Here is a 19,902-nt window from a genome sequence, read left to right as displayed (position 1 = left end):
GGAGTTCTCTGCAGCTACCACCACAACATCTATTTTCTGTGATTTGTGTTCCATTTCTGCATCACAGTTGATAACCATGGCTATGAATGCTAAGAAACCTTACTGAAACACATGTTATTCCTATCACTCTCTATTGGCCTCGGCATACTCACAGGGAGCCTCTCAGGATCCCTCTAAACTGGACCCATCTTCCTCTACGACTCTCTTCACTGCCTATGAAGGTTCCTTCAGAGAAAATGACTCAAGTAAAGGTGAAAGTCACCCAGTAAAATATTACTTGAGTAAAGGTTTAAAATTATTCGGTTTTAAATATACTGAAGTATCAACATTAAATTGAATTGATCAAATTTACTTAAGTATCAAAAGTAAAAGGATACATATTTTCAAATTCCTTACATGAAGCAAACCAGACGGCACCATTTTCTTGTTTTTTAAAATATAATTACGCATAGCCAAGGGCATACTCCAACACTCAGTCACAATTTACAAACAAAGCATTTGTATTTAGTGAGTCTGCCAGGTCAGAGGCAGCAGGGATGACCATGGACGTTCTCTTGATAAGTGGGTGAATTGGACCATTTTTCTGTCCTGCTAATCATTCAAAATGTAACGAGTACTTTTGGGTGTCAGGGAAAATGTATGGAGTAGAAAGTACATTCTTTTCTTTAGGAATGTAGTGAAGTGAAAGTTGTCAAAAATATAAATAGTAAAGTAAAGATACCCCCAAAAACGACTTAAGTAGTACTTGAGGGTATTTCTCCTTAAGTGCTTTACACCACTAACTAATGGCCCGACAACAGGATCTCTTGTTGGGTTAATGAGGCAACTAGTCACACCTGTGACAGTTCCTTTAAAAGGAGAGGTGGAAGAGGTAGACCATAACTCACAGACAACAGAGAGACACCCAGTGAATCCCTTGGAAGAGTGCAGAAGGTGAGAGTGCATCATTATTTAATCAACTATCTGCATCTCAAATGGTACCTAAATGTTATTTGCCCCTTGTCAAACGTAGTACAATATATAGTTGTGCCTTTTTGTGGAGCGGCCCCCTGAATTTAAGCGCATAGACTAATCCGTACCTTTGCAGTAAATGGGTAGTGTCTGACAATATCTGTAATGCTTCCCTTTCCCTATGTAGTTCATTGTAGGCCCTCGTCAAAGGTTGTTCACTACATAAGGAATGAGGAGCCATTTGGGAAGGATACATATTCCTGTGTGCCAGGCTAATCTATTGTATGTGGTTGAAGAAATGATACCTGAGTTTTGGCAGAAGACTAGTAGCACCGTGTTGCCCATACTCGCTTCTTGGGGTCCTCAGTACTGGGTTTAGAAAATGCTGCTTAAGTTTTGTACCTTACAGTGGGTTTCCTTAACCTCTCCTCTAGTACCCACAGCCATTCCAGATTTAAAATGCTCAACTAATCTTACACTCTTTCTCTCTCAGGAGACGATTACCATGGCGACATTGACCATCATTCTGCTTGTCAGCACAGCTTTTGCTCTGGGAGGTAAGCGTGACATACCTCACACTTACTCACCTACATTTTAATAAAAACATTTGTTGGTGTTGCTCTGTCCTACTTCACACACATGTAGGTGTTAATACGCAGGTGTGATTTGGAAATGTGTTTCTATTCATAACCGGTTCTCCATGGGACACCCTCTGAGAGGTCAGCCATTATCAACCTTGACACTGGAGAAATGAAGGTTGTGCCTTGCTGAAGGGCACATAGACGGATATATCAACTAGTCAGCTCACTGATTTGAACTACTGGCCCAACTCTCAAACAGCAGGCTACCTGCCACTCCTCTAGTTCCAGAGATGTATATTGGTGTCTAGATGCGGGACTGAGGTATTCTGATATGAACGGTTTGTTTGATTATATTGTCTAGCAACTAACAGGAAATAACACTGATACAATTTCCAGTCTTAGTTTCATCAGCTCTTCTACGAAACTGGAATTTGACTCTACAGGCCTTTTAAACAAGTAGCAGAACTTCAATATTTAGACAGGAAGTACCTAGGTTGCATCTGAAATGGAACCCTATTCCGTATAAACTACTTCTGAATAGGGCACATAGTGGACGCACCCCAAGATTCCAGAATGTATGTCCAGAAATGTATATTGTCCTGCAATGTTATGGTCACATTACAATGTATGTTACCTGTGTCCAGATGCTAGGATACGACCCAAGACCCCATGTGAGGATGCTAGAGATGCCGCTTTAAATGGCTCAATTGGAGCCTACGTCCCCACGTGTGACTACAATGGCCAATACACCCCTGAGCAATGTTGGGGATCTACAGGTTAACACGGCCGCACAAAATTCTCAATTCAGTTTAATGTGACACTTCAATGTGTATATATTGTATATGCAACATGTCTTTCTGGTAGGTCACTGTTGGTGTGTGACCAGTACTGGACAGAAGGTCCCGGGTAGTGATACTCCACCAGGCACTGCTAGCAACTGCTAGCAACTGTTCCACCAAGGTGCATGTATATACATACTCATTCACTAAATGTTACTACTTTGCAGCTGATTATTGATGTTTTTTGTATAATTGTAGGTGAAAGGCGTTGGAATGAAGACGTTGAAAAGACGAACAGTTGTCTTTACTGTACTACAGGAACTGATTTGCATGGAGAAATCCTGATATTAAACTGTTGATTTACTTACTTCCTTGTTGGTGTGATATGTTGAACAATGTATCTGAACTGGTCCATTTCTGGGAAGTGGAGGAAGGAGTAGGACTGTTATGGTGACTGTATTACCACCACACCGGCAGTTACAGGACATGAAGGCAGTCAAATTCCACGTGACCATTTAGTAATTGAGCTTCTCCAAGCTCTGATGCTGCTGATGGTCATTAGTAGTCTTCTACCACACTTGCTAACTGCCTGGTACTCAGCACTCTATTGTCCCTCTAATCACTCTGACATCAAAGCAAATCTAAATCACTTCATGAGCTCATGTTGCACAACATTTCTATAACCTATGCAATTGTGTGAAAACAGCCTGATGGCTTCTATTAAAAAGAGGAGGATCCCAATAGCTTCTACAGGCTAGATCTACTATAGTTACAGAACCAGTCCAAAATGAACACACCTACTCATACCAGGGTTTTATTTTCTATGTTGTAGAACAGTGAAGACAGCTATGAAATAACACCTATGGCATCATGTCTTAAACAAATCAAAAAGTAGCTACCCTTTACCTTGACAGCTTTTTACAAACTCGGCATTCTCTCAACTAGATGAGGTAGTCACCTGGAATGCATTTCAGTTAACAGGTGTGCTTGTGGAATTTCTATCCTCAATGTGTTTGAGCAGATCAGTTGTGACAAGGTAGGGGTGGTATACTAAGTCCTACATGTTAAATGTCAAGTCCATATTATGGCATGAACAGCTCAAATAAGCAAAGAGAAACAGTCCATTACTTTAAGCCATGAAGGTCAGAAAATGCGGAACTTTGAACCTTCAAGTGAAGTCTCAAAAACCAAGCGCTATGATGAAACTGGCTCTCGAGGATCACCACAGGAAAGGAAGACACACTGTAGTTACCTCTACTGCAATGAGTAGACCTGTGGGAACCTGTCATTTGGTCTTAGTCCAAATTTTTGGTTTGAGGCGCCGACTAGGTGAACGGATGTTCTCCGCATGTGGTGTTCCCACCGTGAAGCATGGAGGTGTGATGGTGTGGGGCTGCTTTGTTGGTGACACTGTCAGTGATTTATTTAGAATTCAAGGCACACTTAACCAGCATGGCTACCACAGCATTTTATATTACCTTGTTACTGGCTTACTTGGTTAAATCAAGTTCTCATTTACAACCGTGCCCTGGCCAAGGTAAAGCAAAGCAGTGTGACAAAAACAACAGCTACACATGGGATAAACAAACATACAGTCAACACAATAGAAACATCTATGTACAGTGTGTGCAAATGAACTAAGATTAGAGAGGTAAGGCAATAAATAGGCCATTGTGGTGAAATAATTAAAATGTAATATTAACACTGGATTGATAGATGTGCAGATGATGTGCAAGTAGAGATACTGGGGTGCAAAAGAGCAACAAATAATATGGAGATGAGGTAGTTGGATGGGCTATTTACAGAGGGGCTGTGTACAGGTGCAGTGCACGGTAAGCTGCTCTGACAGCTGATCCTTAGAGCGTTGGACTTGGACCGAAAGGCTGAAAGTTCGAATCCCAAGGCTAACAAGGTAAAAATCTGTTGTTCTGCCACTGAACAAGGCAGTTAACTTCTTTGGGCTGCAAGCCCGAAGCCGGGCGCAATATGACAACAGCCACTTCAAGTGCAGGGCACGAAATTCAAAATATATTTTTTTGAAATATTTAACTTTCACACATTAACAAGACCAATACAGCATATGAAAGATAAACATCTTGTGAATCCAGCCAACATGTCCGATTTTAAAATGTTTTACAGCGAAAACACCACGTATATTTATGTTAGCTCACCACCAAATACAAAAAAGGACAGACATTTTTCACAGCACAGGTAGCATGCACAAAACCAACCTAACTAACCAAGAACCAACCAAACTAACCAAGAAACAACTTCATCAGATGACAGTCTTATAACATGTTATTCAATAAATCTATGTTTTGTTCGAAAAATGTGCATATTTGAGCTATAAATCAGTTTTACATTGCAGCTACCATCACAGCTACCGTCAGAAATAGCACCGAAGCAGCCAGAGTAATTACAGACACCAACGTCAAATACCTAAATACTCATCATAAAAGATTTCTGAAAAATACATGGTGTACAGCAAATGAAAGACAGGCATCTTGTGATTCCAGCCAATATTTCCGATTTCTTAAGTGTTTTACAGCGAAAACACAATATAGCATTATATTAGCTTACCACAATAGCCAGAAACACAAGCCATTTACCAGCAGCGAAAGTTAGCGATCGTAACAAACCAGCAAAAGATATATAATTTTTGACTAACCTTGATAAGCTTCATCAGATGACAGTCCTATAACATCAGGTTATACATACACTTATGTTTTGTTCGAAAATGTGCATATTTAGAGCTGAAATCAGTGGTTATACATTGTGCTAACGTAGCATCTTTTTCCCACAACGTCCGGATATTTTTCTGACACTCACATATTCTGACCAAATAACTATTCATAAACATTACTAAAAAATACATGTTGTATAGGAAATGATAGATACACTAGTTCTTAATGCAATCGCCGTGTTAGAATTCTAAAAATAACTTCATTACGACATGCAGTTTACGTTATGGCGAGAGCGTGCCCAAAATCTGGGCGCAAACTACTAGTTCACATGTTCGACAGATATATGAAATAGCATCATAAAATGGGTCCTACTTTTGATGATCTTCCATCAGAATGTTGTACAAGGGGTCCTTTGTCCAGAACAATCGTTGTTTGGATTTAGAATGTCCTCTTCTCCAGTCAATTAGCACGGAAAGCTAGCAAAGTGGCGCGAAGCTCTCCTTCCTGAACATACGCAGACAAAGCAACACGCCTAACGTCCCGAAAAAATTTCAATAATCTAATAAAACTATATTGAAAAAACATACTTTACGATGATATTGTCACATGTATCAAATAAAATCAAAGCCGGAGATATTAGTCGTCTATAACGACAGCTTTACAGAAGGCAATACCAGGTCACTTCTCGCGCGCTCCAGAAAACAGGAAATTGGGGTCACGTCATGCCAAGAGCTTTTATTCGACCTCAGATGATGTTATACACTCCATTTCTTCTCTCACTGCCTGTTGACATCTAGTGGAAGGCGTATGAAGTGCATGTATACTAATAAATATCAAGCACATTTATAGGCAGGCCCTAGAACAGAGCATGGATTTCAGATATTCCACTTCCTGTCAGGAAGTTTGCTGCAAAATGAGTTCTGTTTTACTCACAGATATAATTCAAAAACGGTTTTAGAAACTAGAGAGTGTTTTCTATCCAATAGTAATAATAATATGCATATTGTACGAGCAAGAATTGAGTACGAGGCCGTTTGAAATGGGCACCTTTTATCCAGGCTACTCAATACTGCCCCTGCAGCCCAAAGAGGTTAACCCACTGTTCCTAGGGAGTCATTGAAAATAAGAACTTGTTTTTAACTATTGTTTAAAATACTCTCCCTGTCCTAAGGGTAAAAAATGACCCACCTTCGCTAAACCCCTAAAATAAAGCAGCTTAATTGATTTTTAAACTCCAAATCTATTTTGCATAAAGAAACATCTGGGTTTTACCTCTTCACATTGCAGAAAGACTGCATTTAATCAGTGGACACCTCTCGTTTCTTTTTTACAACAGACCTGTTATAATTGTTTTCTTTACCAAAGTAGAGGTTTATTATTATTATTGCTAAAGGTACTGCGTAGGTGTAAACATATTTTTTTTAGCAAGAGATAGCACTTGTATAGCCTAAGAAAGTAGCAGAAATGTGCAGAAAGTAGTTTTGAAAAAAATATTTTATATAAGGGAAACAAGTCTTGAACTTTTTTGGCAACATAGTGATATATTCTTATATACTGTACAATGAGGAATTCAACTACAAAATACTAGTCTCCTCCCATTTTTTTAACTATTGCCCACACCCACAAGGTGTTTAAACAACAACAATAAATAAGAATAAAATAGGATAATAGATACAAAACAAAAATGCAAACAACATAAATCAATCAACTCTATTTAGCATGTAGCACAGTATGCAAGTGTGTGCATGGACTTTGCAGTTGTATTTCTCACATGTGCAGCACATAGTATTTGTTTTACAGTCCCTCTTTGGGGGCAGAATTGGAATTTCCTCCTCTTGCCTGCCCCAGCTGCAGCCTCAGGTGGATCAGCTTTCACAAGCGCTGCAGAGGCTGTTAGGAGGAACTCCCTTCTTTGAATTTGTGGGGTTACAAGTGCCTTTCCCAGCTGCTCCAGGAAAAACTTCCTCTTGTTACTCTCATCAGGCATCCAGGTACGGTTGATCTTGTTCCATATAACGAAGGCATTGTAGGGGACACATCAATGATGTTATGGAAGATGACCATAGGCCAGCGGCCAGTCATCCTCCTGCAGCTGTCAGTTCCAATCATTTTGTCCAGGTTGTCCACGCCTCCTTTGCTGTGGTTTTAGTCTAGGATGATGGCTGGCTTCCTGTCCTTTTGATCACTGATCTCAGCTGCTTTGGGCAGTTTGGTGAAGAGGACCACATTCTTGTTCCTCTTTGGTAGGTAAGAAACTAGAAAGGGGGTGGGGGTGAAGGCAAACGTTGATGAGAAGGCCTCTCTCCCCCTTGTTGCGAGGAGTGCAGGGTGGAGCTCAGGCCTGTTCTTTCTAACTGCGCCAACCATGCTGATCTTCCTCTCCAGGAGCTAGTGGCTGAGTTCATAAGAGGTGAAGAAATTGTCACATGTGACATTGTGCCCCCTCAGTCCATCTGTCACATCAAGCACAACCCGCATCCCCTGGTTCTTCTCCGGGCCTCCACTGGTCGGCTTCCCCGTGTAGACTTGCATCTTCCGAGCGTAGCTGGATTGTGCGTCACAGGCCACCCTTATCTTGATGCAATACTTTGCCGACTTGCTGGGCATATTCTGCCAGAAAGGACAGCGACCTTTTGACAAAGAGATTACTATCAGCAATTAGTATCAGTGTCACAGAAAACAGTCACATAAATCAATGATATTACAACAATACATAATACAATTATTTGTACACTGGTGGTGTACAGCTTTCATGGAAATATGAACAAAGGCGATGTTACACTTTTTCTAATGTTGGGGTCACTCTAGGAAAAGTAATCACATTTCAAGTAGAAAAAATTCATTTAGTGGGGTTTTCTCTACTGTTTAAAGGGATATTGTGAGATTTTGGCAATTTAGCCGTCTTTCTTTAGTTTGAAGGAAGTTTTTAAATTAACTACTGCAGCTTCAGCACAATTATTAACTCTGAGAGCAGATCCCAAAGACTTCTAGTCATTGCGCTGACGCTAGTTAGCGATCGCTGGAAAAACTACCTTCAAAGTCCTTCATATTTCATGCAGAGACAAAATCTGACTCTGGGTTAGAAGAAAAAGGTTGTAATTGCCAAAATATTGCACTATCCCTTTAAGGAGGAAATGGCATCGGTTCCAATCCAAGTGCCATTTATCAAACTCCAGGCGGTGCTATGGTCAGATGACATGAAAATAGAGCTCTTTAGTCATGAACTTCAGCGGTGGTTTTGGTGTGGAAAAACAGAAGCATGTGCAGAGAAGTACCTCATACCTACAGTAAAATATGGTTCTGCATCTTTCACGTTTATGAAGCTTTTTTGCTTCCCTGGTTCTGTGGCCCTTTTTAAGCTCAACGGCATCATAAACTTGGTACCAAGTACAAGGACATTATAGCCCCAAAAAAACTAGTTCTCTCTGCCGGGATGCTGACATTGGCTGGAAGTGGATCTTCAAGCAAGACAATAACCCCCAAGCACACATCAAAATCCACAATGAAATGGTTAAATGACCACAAAATCAATATGTTGCAATGTCCATCTCAGTCTCCGGACAGAAAGGACGCCTGTATCTTTGTAGTGACTGGGTGTATTGATACACCATCCAATGTGTAATTAATACCATTCTCAAAGGGATATTCAATGTCTGCTTTTTTTTATTTTACCCATCTTTCAATAGGTGCCCTTGGTTGCAAGGCATTGGAAAACTCCCTGGTCATTGTGGTTGAATCTGTGTTTGAAATGCATTGCTCGACTGAGGGACCTTACAGATAATTATATGTGTGGGGTACAGAGATGAGGTAGTCATTCAAAAATCATGTCAAACATTATTATTGAACACAGAGTGAGTCCATGCAACTTATAATGTGACTTGATAAGAACATCTTTACTCCTGAACTTGTTTAGGTTTGACATAACAAAGAGGTTGAATACTTATTGACTCAAGACTTTTCAGCTTTTCATTTTGCTTTTATCATCAAGCTGCAAATTTAGAGTGAAAATGATTTTCCCCAAATGAGAAACTCACGCGCTGTAAATATATTCCAGTTAGGCTCTACACCCATTGTAAAGAGGATTAATGGGCTTCATTTTAACAAGTTATTTGGCCACTTTAGTTGTGATACAAACCTTATCAAAACATATGGTGCGGCAGGGTAGCCTAGTGTTAGAGTGTTGGACTAGTAACCGAAAGGTTGCAAGATTGAATCCCCGAGCTGACAAGGTACAAATCTGTCGTTCTGCCTCTGAACCCACTGTTCCTAGATCGTCATTGAAAATAAGAATTTGTTCTTAGCTGACTTACCTAGTTAAATAAAGGTAAAATAAAACATATAGGCCTATGGGCTCAGCTACATGAGGTGTGGCACTATGATTTGAAAAAGTGGCCCAAAAAAAGGTATGTGCTGTTTCTTGAATTCCACTGGGCATCATTCACAACTGATGGGCTAATATTGTCACCCATCAGACTATTCTTGATTTAATCTTGTCTTTAAATGTACTAAATGTGTGCAATTTGTTTTGATTTAGAATGGACAATTATCATGCATCTGTCTCGAAACAGGGGCCATAATGTTTTATTCCAGCCCAGGTGAATTTAGATTTTGGCTAGATGGGGTTCATTGTATGTGCAAAGTTTTACGCTGATCCAATGAACCATTTCATTTCTGTTCAAAATGTTGTATCAACACTGCCCAAATGTGCCTAATTTGTTAATGAACATTATCTGACTTATTAAACATTATCTGACTAGGCACAATTTATATTTTGGCTGCTAGATTGCAGCAGTGTATTAGCAAAGTTTTGCATTTCTATTCAAAATGTTGTATAAAGCCTACCCAAATGTGCCTAATTGGTCAATATATACATTTTCAAGTAGATAACTGTACACTCTCCTCAAACAATAGCATGGCATTTTTTCACTGTAACATCTACTGTAAATTGGACAGTGCAGTTTGATTAACAAGAAGTTAAGATTTCTGCCCGAAAAAGACATGTCTATGTCCTGGGAAATGTTCTTGTTACTTACAACCTCAGGCTAATCACATTAGCGCACGTTAGCTCAACCATCCCGCAGGAGGGACACCGATCCCGAGGTGAACTGAATTGGAGAATTTAGTATGTGTGTGTGTTTGTGTGTGTGTGCGCTCGCTCGCTCGCTCGTGCTAGTGTGAGATCCTAGACCCATTATAACCCCACCACTATTCCACTACTTGGCCCAATCTGATCCTAGACCCATTATAACCTCACCACTATTCCACTACATGACCCTATCTGATCCTAGACCCATTATAACCTCACCACTATTCCACTACTTTGCCCAATCTGATCCTACAGCAGGCCGGCAGCCTGGGAGAACGGGACACTATCGTTCATCACACCTTGTAACTCTTCTGCTGTAAAATCTCATAACCCAAGGAGTTCTCTGCAGCTACCACCACAACATCTATTTTCTGTGATTTGTGTTCCATTTCTGCATCACAGTTGATAACCATGGCTATGAATGCTAAGAAACCTTACTGAAACACATGTTATTCCTATCACTCTCTATTGGCCTCGGCATACTCACAGGGAGCCTCTCAGGATCCCTCTAAACTGGACCCATCTTCCTCTACGACTCTCTTCACTGCCTATGAAGGTTCCTTCAGAGAAAATGACTCAAGTAAAGGTGAAAGTCACCCAGTAAAATATTACTTGAGTAAAGGTTTAAAATTATTCGGTTTTAAATATACTGAAGTATCAACATTAAATTGAATTGATCAAATTTACTTAAGTATCAAAAGTAAAAGGATACATATTTTCAAATTCCTTACATGAAGCAAACCAGACGGCACCATTTTCTTGTTTTTTAAAATATAATTACGCATAGCCAAGGGCATACTCCAACACTCAGTCACAATTTACAAACAAAGCATTTGTATTTAGTGAGTCTGCCAGGTCAGAGGCAGCAGGGATGACCATGGACGTTCTCTTGATAAGTGGGTGAATTGGACCATTTTTCTGTCCTGCTAATCATTCAAAATGTAACGAGTACTTTTGGGTGTCAGGGAAAATGTATGGAGTAGAAAGTACATTCTTTTCTTTAGGAATGTAGTGAAGTGAAAGTTGTCAAAAATATAAATAGTAAAGTAAAGATACCCCCAAAAACGACTTAAGTAGTACTTGAGGGTATTTCTCCTTAAGTGCTTTACACCACTAACTAATGGCCCGACAACAGGATCTCTTGTTGGGTTAATGAGGCAACTAGTCACACCTGTGACAGTTCCTTTAAAAGGAGAGGTGGAAGAGGTAGACCATAACTCACAGACAACAGAGAGACACCCAGTGAATCCCTTGGAAGAGTGCAGAAGGTGAGAGTGCATCATTATTTAATCAACTATCTGCATCTCAAATGGTACCTAAATGTTATTTGCCCCTTGTCAAACGTAGTACAATATATAGTTGTGCCTTTTTGTGGAGCGGCCCCCTGAATTTAAGCGCATAGACTAATCCGTACCTTTGCAGTAAATGGGTAGTGTCTGACAATATCTGTAATGCTTCCCTTTCCCTATGTAGTTCATTGTAGGCCCTCGTCAAAGGTTGTTCACTACATAAGGAATGAGGAGCCATTTGGGAAGGATACATATTCCTGTGTGCCAGGCTAATCTATTGTATGTGGTTGAAGAAATGATACCTGAGTTTTGGCAGAAGACTAGTAGCACCGTGTTGCCCATACTCGCTTCTTGGGGTCCTCAGTACTGGGTTTAGAAAATGCTGCTTAAGTTTTGTACCTTACAGTGGGTTTCCTTAACCTCTCCTCTAGTACCCACAGCCATTCCAGATTTAAAATGCTCAACTAATCTTACACTCTTTCTCTCTCAGGAGACGATTACCATGGCGACATTGACCATCATTCTGCTTGTCAGCACAGCTTTTGCTCTGGGAGGTAAGCGTGACATACCTCACACTTACTCACCTACATTTTAATAAAAACATTTGTTGGTGTTGCTCTGTCCTACTTCACACACATGTAGGTGTTAATACGCAGGTGTGATTTGGAAATGTGTTTCTATTCATAACCGGTTCTCCATGGGACACCCTCTGAGAGGTCAGCCATTATCAACCTTGACACTGGAGAAATGAAGGTTGTGCCTTGCTGAAGGGCACATAGACGGATATATCAACTAGTCAGCTCACTGATTTGAACTACTGGCCCAACTCTCAAACAGCAGGCTACCTGCCACTCCTCTAGTTCCAGAGATGTATATTGGTGTCTAGATGCGGGACTGAGGTATTCTGATATGAACGGTTTGTTTGATTATATTGTCTAGCAACTAACAGGAAATAACACTGATACAATTTCCAGTCTTAGTTTCATCAGCTCTTCTACGAAACTGGAATTTGACTCTACAGGCCTTTTAAACAAGTAGCAGAACTTCAATATTTAGACAGGAAGTACCTAGGTTGCATCTGAAATGGAACCCTATTCCGTATAAACTACTTCTGAATAGGGCACATAGTGGACGCACCCCAAGATTCCAGAATGTATGTCCAGAAATGTATATTGTCCTGCAATGTTATGGTCACATTACAATGTATGTTACCTGTGTCCAGATGCTAGGATACGACCCAAGACCCCATGTGAGGATGCTAGAGATGCCGCTTTAAATGGCTCAATTGGAGCCTACGTCCCCACGTGTGACTACAATGGCCAATACACCCCTGAGCAATGTTGGGGATCTACAGGTTAACACGGCCGCACAAAATTCTCAATTCAGTTTAATGTGACACTTCAATGTGTATATATTGTATATGCAACATGTCTTTCTGGTAGGTCACTGTTGGTGTGTGACCAGTACTGGACAGAAGGTCCCGGGTAGTGATACTCCACCAGGCACTGCTAGCAACTGCTAGCAACTGTTCCACCAAGGTGCATGTATATACATACTCATTCACTAAATGTTACTACTTTGCAGCTGATTATTGATGTTTTTTGTATAATTGTAGGTGAAAGGCGTTGGAATGAAGACGTTGAAAAGACGAACAGTTGTCTTTACTGTACTACAGGAACTGATTTGCATGGAGAAATCCTGATATTAAACTGTTGATTTACTTACTTCCTTGTTGGTGTGATATGTTGAACAATGTATCTGAACTGGTCCATTTCTGGGAAGTGGAGGAAGGAGTAGGACTGTTATGGTGACTGTATTACCACCACACCGGCAGTTACAGGACATGAAGGCAGTCAAATTCCACGTGACCATTTAGTAATTGAGCTTCTCCAAGCTCTGATGCTGCTGATGGTCATTAGTAGTCTTCTACCACACTTGCTAACTGCCTGGTACTCAGCACTCTATTGTCCCTCTAATCACTCTGACATCAAAGCAAATCTAAATCACTTCATGAGCTCATGTTGCACAACATTTCTATAACCTATGCAATTGTGTGAAAACAGCCTGATGGCTTCTATTAAAAAGAGGAGGATCCCAATAGCTTCTACAGGCTAGATCTACTATAGTTACAGAACCAGTCCAAAATGAACACACCTACTCATACCAGGGTTTTATTTTCTATGTTGTAGAACAGTGAAGACAGCTATGAAATAACACCTATGGCATCATGTCTTAAACAAATCAAAAAGTAGCTACCCTTTACCTTGACAGCTTTTTACAAACTCGGCATTCTCTCAACTAGATGAGGTAGTCACCTGGAATGCATTTCAGTTAACAGGTGTGCTTGTGGAATTTCTATCCTCAATGTGTTTGAGCAGATCAGTTGTGACAAGGTAGGGGTGGTATACTAAGTCCTACATGTTAAATGTCAAGTCCATATTATGGCATGAACAGCTCAAATAAGCAAAGAGAAACAGTCCATTACTTTAAGCCATGAAGGTCAGAAAATGCGGAACTTTGAACCTTCAAGTGAAGTCTCAAAAACCAAGCGCTATGATGAAACTGGCTCTCGAGGATCACCACAGGAAAGGAAGACACACTGTAGTTACCTCTACTGCAATGAGTAGACCTGTGGGAACCTGTCATTTGGTCTTAGTCCAAATTTTTGGTTTGAGGCGCCGACTAGGTGAACGGATGTTCTCCGCATGTGGTGTTCCCACCGTGAAGCATGGAGGTGTGATGGTGTGGGGCTGCTTTGTTGGTGACACTGTCAGTGATTTATTTAGAATTCAAGGCACACTTAACCAGCATGGCTACCACAGCATTTTATATTACCTTGTTACTGGCTTACTTGGTTAAATCAAGTTCTCATTTACAACCGTGCCCTGGCCAAGGTAAAGCAAAGCAGTGTGACAAAAACAACAGCTACACATGGGATAAACAAACATACAGTCAACACAATAGAAACATCTATGTACAGTGTGTGCAAATGAACTAAGATTAGAGAGGTAAGGCAATAAATAGGCCATTGTGGTGAAATAATTAAAATGTAATATTAACACTGGATTGATAGATGTGCAGATGATGTGCAAGTAGAGATACTGGGGTGCAAAAGAGCAACAAATAATATGGAGATGAGGTAGTTGGATGGGCTATTTACAGAGGGGCTGTGTACAGGTGCAGTGCACGGTAAGCTGCTCTGACAGCTGATCCTTAGAGCGTTGGACTTGGACCGAAAGGCTGAAAGTTCGAATCCCAAGGCTAACAAGGTAAAAATCTGTTGTTCTGCCACTGAACAAGGCAGTTAACTTCTTTGGGCTGCAAGCCCGAAGCCGGGCGCAATATGACAACAGCCACTTCAAGTGCAGGGCACGAAATTCAAAATATATTTTTTTGAAATATTTAACTTTCACACATTAACAAGACCAATACAGCATATGAAAGATAAACATCTTGTGAATCCAGCCAACATGTCCGATTTTAAAATGTTTTACAGCGAAAACACCACGTATATTTATGTTAGCTCACCACCAAATACAAAAAAGGACAGACATTTTTCACAGCACAGGTAGCATGCACAAAACCAACCTAACTAACCAAGAACCAACCAAACTAACCAAGAAACAACTTCATCAGATGACAGTCTTATAACATGTTATTCAATAAATCTATGTTTTGTTCGAAAAATGTGCATATTTGAGCTATAAATCAGTTTTACATTGCAGCTACCATCACAGCTACCGTCAGAAATAGCACCGAAGCAGCCAGAGTAATTACAGACACCAACGTCAAATACCTAAATACTCATCATAAAAGATTTCTGAAAAATACATGGTGTACAGCAAATGAAAGACAGGCATCTTGTGATTCCAGCCAATATTTCCGATTTCTTAAGTGTTTTACAGCGAAAACACAATATAGCATTATATTAGCTTACCACAATAGCCAGAAACACAAGCCATTTACCAGCAGCGAAAGTTAGCGATCGTAACAAACCAGCAAAAGATATATAATTTTTGACTAACCTTGATAAGCTTCATCAGATGACAGTCCTATAACATCAGGTTATACATACACTTATGTTTTGTTCGAAAATGTGCATATTTAGAGCTGAAATCAGTGGTTATACATTGTGCTAACGTAGCATCTTTTTCCCACAACGTCCGGATATTTTTCTGACACTCACATATTCTGACCAAATAACTATTCATAAACATTACTAAAAAATACATGTTGTATAGGAAATGATAGATACACTAGTTCTTAATGCAATCGCCGTGTTAGAATTCTAAAAATAACTTCATTACGACATGCAGTTTACGTTATGGCGAGAGCGTGCCCAAAATCTGGGCGCAAACTACTAGTTCACATGTTCGACAGATATATGAAATAGCATCATAAAATGGGTCCTACTTTTGATGATCTTCCATCAGAATGTTGTACAAGGGGTCCTTTGTCCAGAACAATCGTTGTTTGGATTTAGAATGTCCTCTTCTCCAGTCAATTAGCACGGAAAGCTAGCAAAGTGGCGCGAAGCTCTCCTTCCTGAACATACGCAGACAAAGCAACACGCCTAACGTCCCGAAAAAATTTCAATAATCTAATAAAACTATATTGAAAAAACATACTTTACGATGATATTGTCACATGTATCAAATAAAATCAAAGCCGGAGATATTAGTCGTCTATAACGACAGCTTTACAGAAGGCAATACCAGGTCACTTCTCGCGCGCTCCAGAAAACAGGAAATTGGGGTCACGTCATGCCAAGAGCTTTTATTCGACCTCAGATGATGTTATACACTCCATTTCTTCTCTCACTGCCTGTTGACATCTAGTGGAAGGCGTATGAAGTGCATGTATACTAATAAATATCAAGCACATTTATAGGCAGGCCCTAGAACAGAGCATGGATTTCAGATATTCCACTTCCTGTCAGGAAGTTTGCTGCAAAATGAGTTCTGTTTTACTCACAGATATAATTCAAAAACGGTTTTAGAAACTAGAGAGTGTTTTCTATCCAATAGTAATAATAATATGCATATTGTACGAGCAAGAATTGAGTACGAGGCCGTTTGAAATGGGCACCTTTTATCCAGGCTACTCAATACTGCCCCTGCAGCCCAAAGAGGTTAACCCACTGTTCCTAGGGAGTCATTGAAAATAAGAACTTGTTTTTAACTATTGTTTAAAATACTCTCCCTGTCCTAAGGGTAAAAAATGACCCACCTTCGCTAAACCCCTAAAATAAAGCAGCTTAATTGATTTTTAAACTCCAAATCTATTTTGCATAAAGAAACATCTGGGTTTTACCTCTTCACATTGCAGAAAGACTGCATTTAATCAGTGGACACCTCTCGTTTCTTTTTTACAACAGACCTGTTATAATTGTTTTCTTTACCAAAGTAGAGGTTTATTATTATTATTGCTAAAGGTACTGCGTAGGTGTAAACATATTTTTTTTAGCAAGAGATAGCACTTGTATAGCCTAAGAAAGTAGCAGAAATGTGCAGAAAGTAGTTTTGAAAAAAATATTTTATATAAGGGAAACAAGTCTTGAACTTTTTTGGCAACATAGTGATATATTCTTATATACTGTACAATGAGGAATTCAACTACAAAATACTAGTCTCCTCCCATTTTTTTAACTATTGCCCACACCCACAAGGTGTTTAAACAACAACAATAAATAAGAATAAAATAGGATAATAGATACAAAACAAAAATGCAAACAACATAAATCAATCAACTCTATTTAGCATGTAGCACAGTATGCAAGTGTGTGCATGGACTTTGCAGTTGTATTTCTCACATGTGCAGCACATAGTATTTGTTTTACAGTCCCTCTTTGGGGGCAGAATTGGAATTTCCTCCTCTTGCCTGCCCCAGCTGCAGCCTCAGGTGGATCAGCTTTCACAAGCGCTGCAGAGGCTGTTAGGAGGAACTCCCTTCTTTGAATTTGTGGGGTTACAAGTGCCTTTCCCAGCTGCTCCAGGAAAAACTTCCTCTTGTTACTCTCATCAGGCATCCAGGTACGGTTGATCTTGTTCCATATAACGAAGGCATTGTAGGGGACACATCAATGATGTTATGGAAGATGACCATAGGCCAGCGGCCAGTCATCCTCCTGCAGCTGTCAGTTCCAATCATTTTGTCCAGGTTGTCCACGCCTCCTTTGCTGTGGTTTTAGTCTAGGATGATGGCTGGCTTCCTGTCCTTTTGATCACTGATCTCAGCTGCTTTGGGCAGTTTGGTGAAGAGGACCACATTCTTGTTCCTCTTTGGTAGGTAAGAAACTAGAAAGGGGGTGGGGGTGAAGGCAAACGTTGATGAGAAGGCCTCTCTCCCCCTTGTTGCGAGGAGTGCAGGGTGGAGCTCAGGCCTGTTCTTTCTAACTGCGCCAACCATGCTGATCTTCCTCTCCAGGAGCTAGTGGCTGAGTTCATAAGAGGTGAAGAAATTGTCACATGTGACATTGTGCCCCCTCAGTCCATCTGTCACATCAAGCACAACCCGCATCCCCTGGTTCTTCTCCGGGCCTCCACTGGTCGGCTTCCCCGTGTAGACTTGCATCTTCCGAGCGTAGCTGGATTGTGCGTCACAGGCCACCCTTATCTTGATGCAATACTTTGCCGACTTGCTGGGCATATTCTGCCAGAAAGGACAGCGACCTTTTGACAAAGAGATTACTATCAGCAATTAGTATCAGTGTCACAGAAAACAGTCACATAAATCAATGATATTACAACAATACATAATACAATTATTTGTACACTGGTGGTGTACAGCTTTCATGGAAATATGAACAAAGGCGATGTTACACTTTTTCTAATGTTGGGGTCACTCTAGGAAAAGTAATCACATTTCAAGTAGAAAAAATTCATTTAGTGGGGTTTTCTCTACTGTTTAAAGGGATATTGTGAGATTTTGGCAATTTAGCCGTCTTTCTTTAGTTTGAAGGAAGTTTTTAAATTAACTACTGCAGCTTCAGCACAATTATTAACTCTGAGAGCAGATCCCAAAGACTTCTAGTCATTGCGCTGACGCTAGTTAGCGATCGCTGGAAAAACTACCTTCAAAGTCCTTCATATTTCATGCAGAGACAAAATCTGACTCTGGGTTAGAAGAAAAAGGTTGTAATTGCCAAAATATTGCACTATCCCTTTAAGGAGGAAATGGCATCGGTTCCAATCCAAGTGCCATTTATCAAACTCCAGGCGGTGCTATGGTCAGATGACATGAAAATAGAGCTCTTTAGTCATGAACTTCAGCGGTGGTTTTGGTGTGGAAAAACAGAAGCATGTGCAGAGAAGTACCTCATACCTACAGTAAAATATGGTTCTGCATCTTTCACGTTTATGAAGCTTTTTTGCTTCCCTGGTTCTGTGGCCCTTTTTAAGCTCAACGGCATCATAAACTTGGTACCAAGTACAAGGACATTATAGCCCCAAAAAAACTAGTTCTCTCTGCCGGGATGCTGACATTGGCTGGAAGTGGATCTTCAAGCAAGACAATAACCCCCAAGCACACATCAAAATCCACAATGAAATGGTTAAATGACCACAAAATCAATATGTTGCAATGTCCATCTCAGTCTCCGGACAGAAAGGACGCCTGTATCTTTGTAGTGACTGGGTGTATTGATACACCATCCAATGTGTAATTAATACCATTCTCAAAGGGATATTCAATGTCTGCTTTTTTTTATTTTACCCATCTTTCAATAGGTGCCCTTGGTTGCAAGGCATTGGAAAACTCCCTGGTCATTGTGGTTGAATCTGTGTTTGAAATGCATTGCTCGACTGAGGGACCTTACAGATAATTATATGTGTGGGGTACAGAGATGAGGTAGTCATTCAAAAATCATGTCAAACATTATTATTGAACACAGAGTGAGTCCATGCAACTTATAATGTGACTTGATAAGAACATCTTTACTCCTGAACTTGTTTAGGTTTGACATAACAAAGAGGTTGAATACTTATTGACTCAAGACTTTTCAGCTTTTCATTTTGCTTTTATCATCAAGCTGCAAATTTAGAGTGAAAATGATTTTCCCCAAATGAGAAACTCACGCGCTGTAAATATATTCCAGTTAGGCTCTACACCCATTGTAAAGAGGATTAATGGGCTTCATTTTAACAAGTTATTTGGCCACTTTAGTTGTGATACAAACCTTATCAAAACATATGGTGCGGCAGGGTAGCCTAGTGTTAGAGTGTTGGACTAGTAACCGAAAGGTTGCAAGATTGAATCCCCGAGCTGACAAGGTACAAATCTGTCGTTCTGCCTCTGAACCCACTGTTCCTAGATCGTCATTGAAAATAAGAATTTGTTCTTAGCTGACTTACCTAGTTAAATAAAGGTAAAATAAAACATATAGGCCTATGGGCTCAGCTACATGAGGTGTGGCACTATGATTTGAAAAAGTGGCCCAAAAAAAGGTATGTGCTGTTTCTTGAATTCCACTGGGCATCATTCACAACTGATGGGCTAATATTGTCACCCATCAGACTATTCTTGATTTAATCT

General features: G+C 40.2%; 3 protein-coding genes across 3 annotated transcripts in view; all 3 read left to right on the top strand.

The window, feature by feature from the left end:
* LOC139561550 (ladderlectin-like) overlaps positions 1-19,902 on the top strand; it is a 102,632-nt gene that overhangs the window by 51,666 nt on the left and 31,064 nt on the right. The gene's annotated exons all lie outside the window — the stretch shown is intronic.
* Positions 778-2,678, top strand: LOC139561558 (equistatin-like). Its single transcript, XM_071378786.1, has 5 exons — positions 778-933; positions 1,445-1,508; positions 2,177-2,308; positions 2,397-2,492; positions 2,570-2,678. The coding sequence occupies exons 2-4, from the start codon at positions 1,457-1,459 to the stop codon at positions 2,474-2,476; spliced, it is 264 nt and encodes an 87-aa protein (XP_071234887.1). The 5' UTR covers positions 778-933; positions 1,445-1,456; the 3' UTR covers positions 2,477-2,492; positions 2,570-2,678.
* On the top strand, positions 11,194-13,094 carry LOC139561560 (equistatin-like). The gene is made up of 5 exons (XM_071378788.1): positions 11,194-11,349; positions 11,861-11,924; positions 12,593-12,724; positions 12,813-12,908; positions 12,986-13,094. Exons 2-4 carry the CDS (start codon positions 11,873-11,875, stop codon positions 12,890-12,892), a joined length of 264 nt encoding a protein of 87 aa, XP_071234889.1. The 5' UTR covers positions 11,194-11,349; positions 11,861-11,872; the 3' UTR covers positions 12,893-12,908; positions 12,986-13,094.

This window comes from Salvelinus alpinus, chromosome 31, assembly GCF_045679555.1.
Source record: "Salvelinus alpinus chromosome 31, SLU_Salpinus.1, whole genome shotgun sequence".
Taxonomy (NCBI): Eukaryota; Metazoa; Chordata; class Actinopteri; order Salmoniformes; family Salmonidae; genus Salvelinus; species Salvelinus alpinus.
Note: the sequence above shows the minus strand (reverse complement) of the source record. Positions and strands in the feature narration are given on the sequence as shown.

Bases quoted from the DNA above. Each gene is read 5' to 3' on its own strand.
- LOC139561558 (XM_071378786.1), top strand. From the start codon at position 1,457: ATGGCGACATTGACCATCATTCTGCTTGTCAGCACAGCTTTTGCTCTG. The intron at 1,509-2,176 runs GTAAGCGTGACA...ACCTGTGTCCAG, and splicing joins CACAGCTTTTGCTCTGGGAG to ATGCTAGGATACGACCCAAG. The intron at 2,309-2,396 runs GTTAACACGGCC...TCTTTCTGGTAG, and splicing joins GCAATGTTGGGGATCTACAG to GTCACTGTTGGTGTGTGACC.
- LOC139561560 (XM_071378788.1), top strand. From the start codon at position 11,873: ATGGCGACATTGACCATCATTCTGCTTGTCAGCACAGCTTTTGCTCTG. The intron at 11,925-12,592 runs GTAAGCGTGACA...ACCTGTGTCCAG, and splicing joins CACAGCTTTTGCTCTGGGAG to ATGCTAGGATACGACCCAAG. The intron at 12,725-12,812 runs GTTAACACGGCC...TCTTTCTGGTAG, and splicing joins GCAATGTTGGGGATCTACAG to GTCACTGTTGGTGTGTGACC.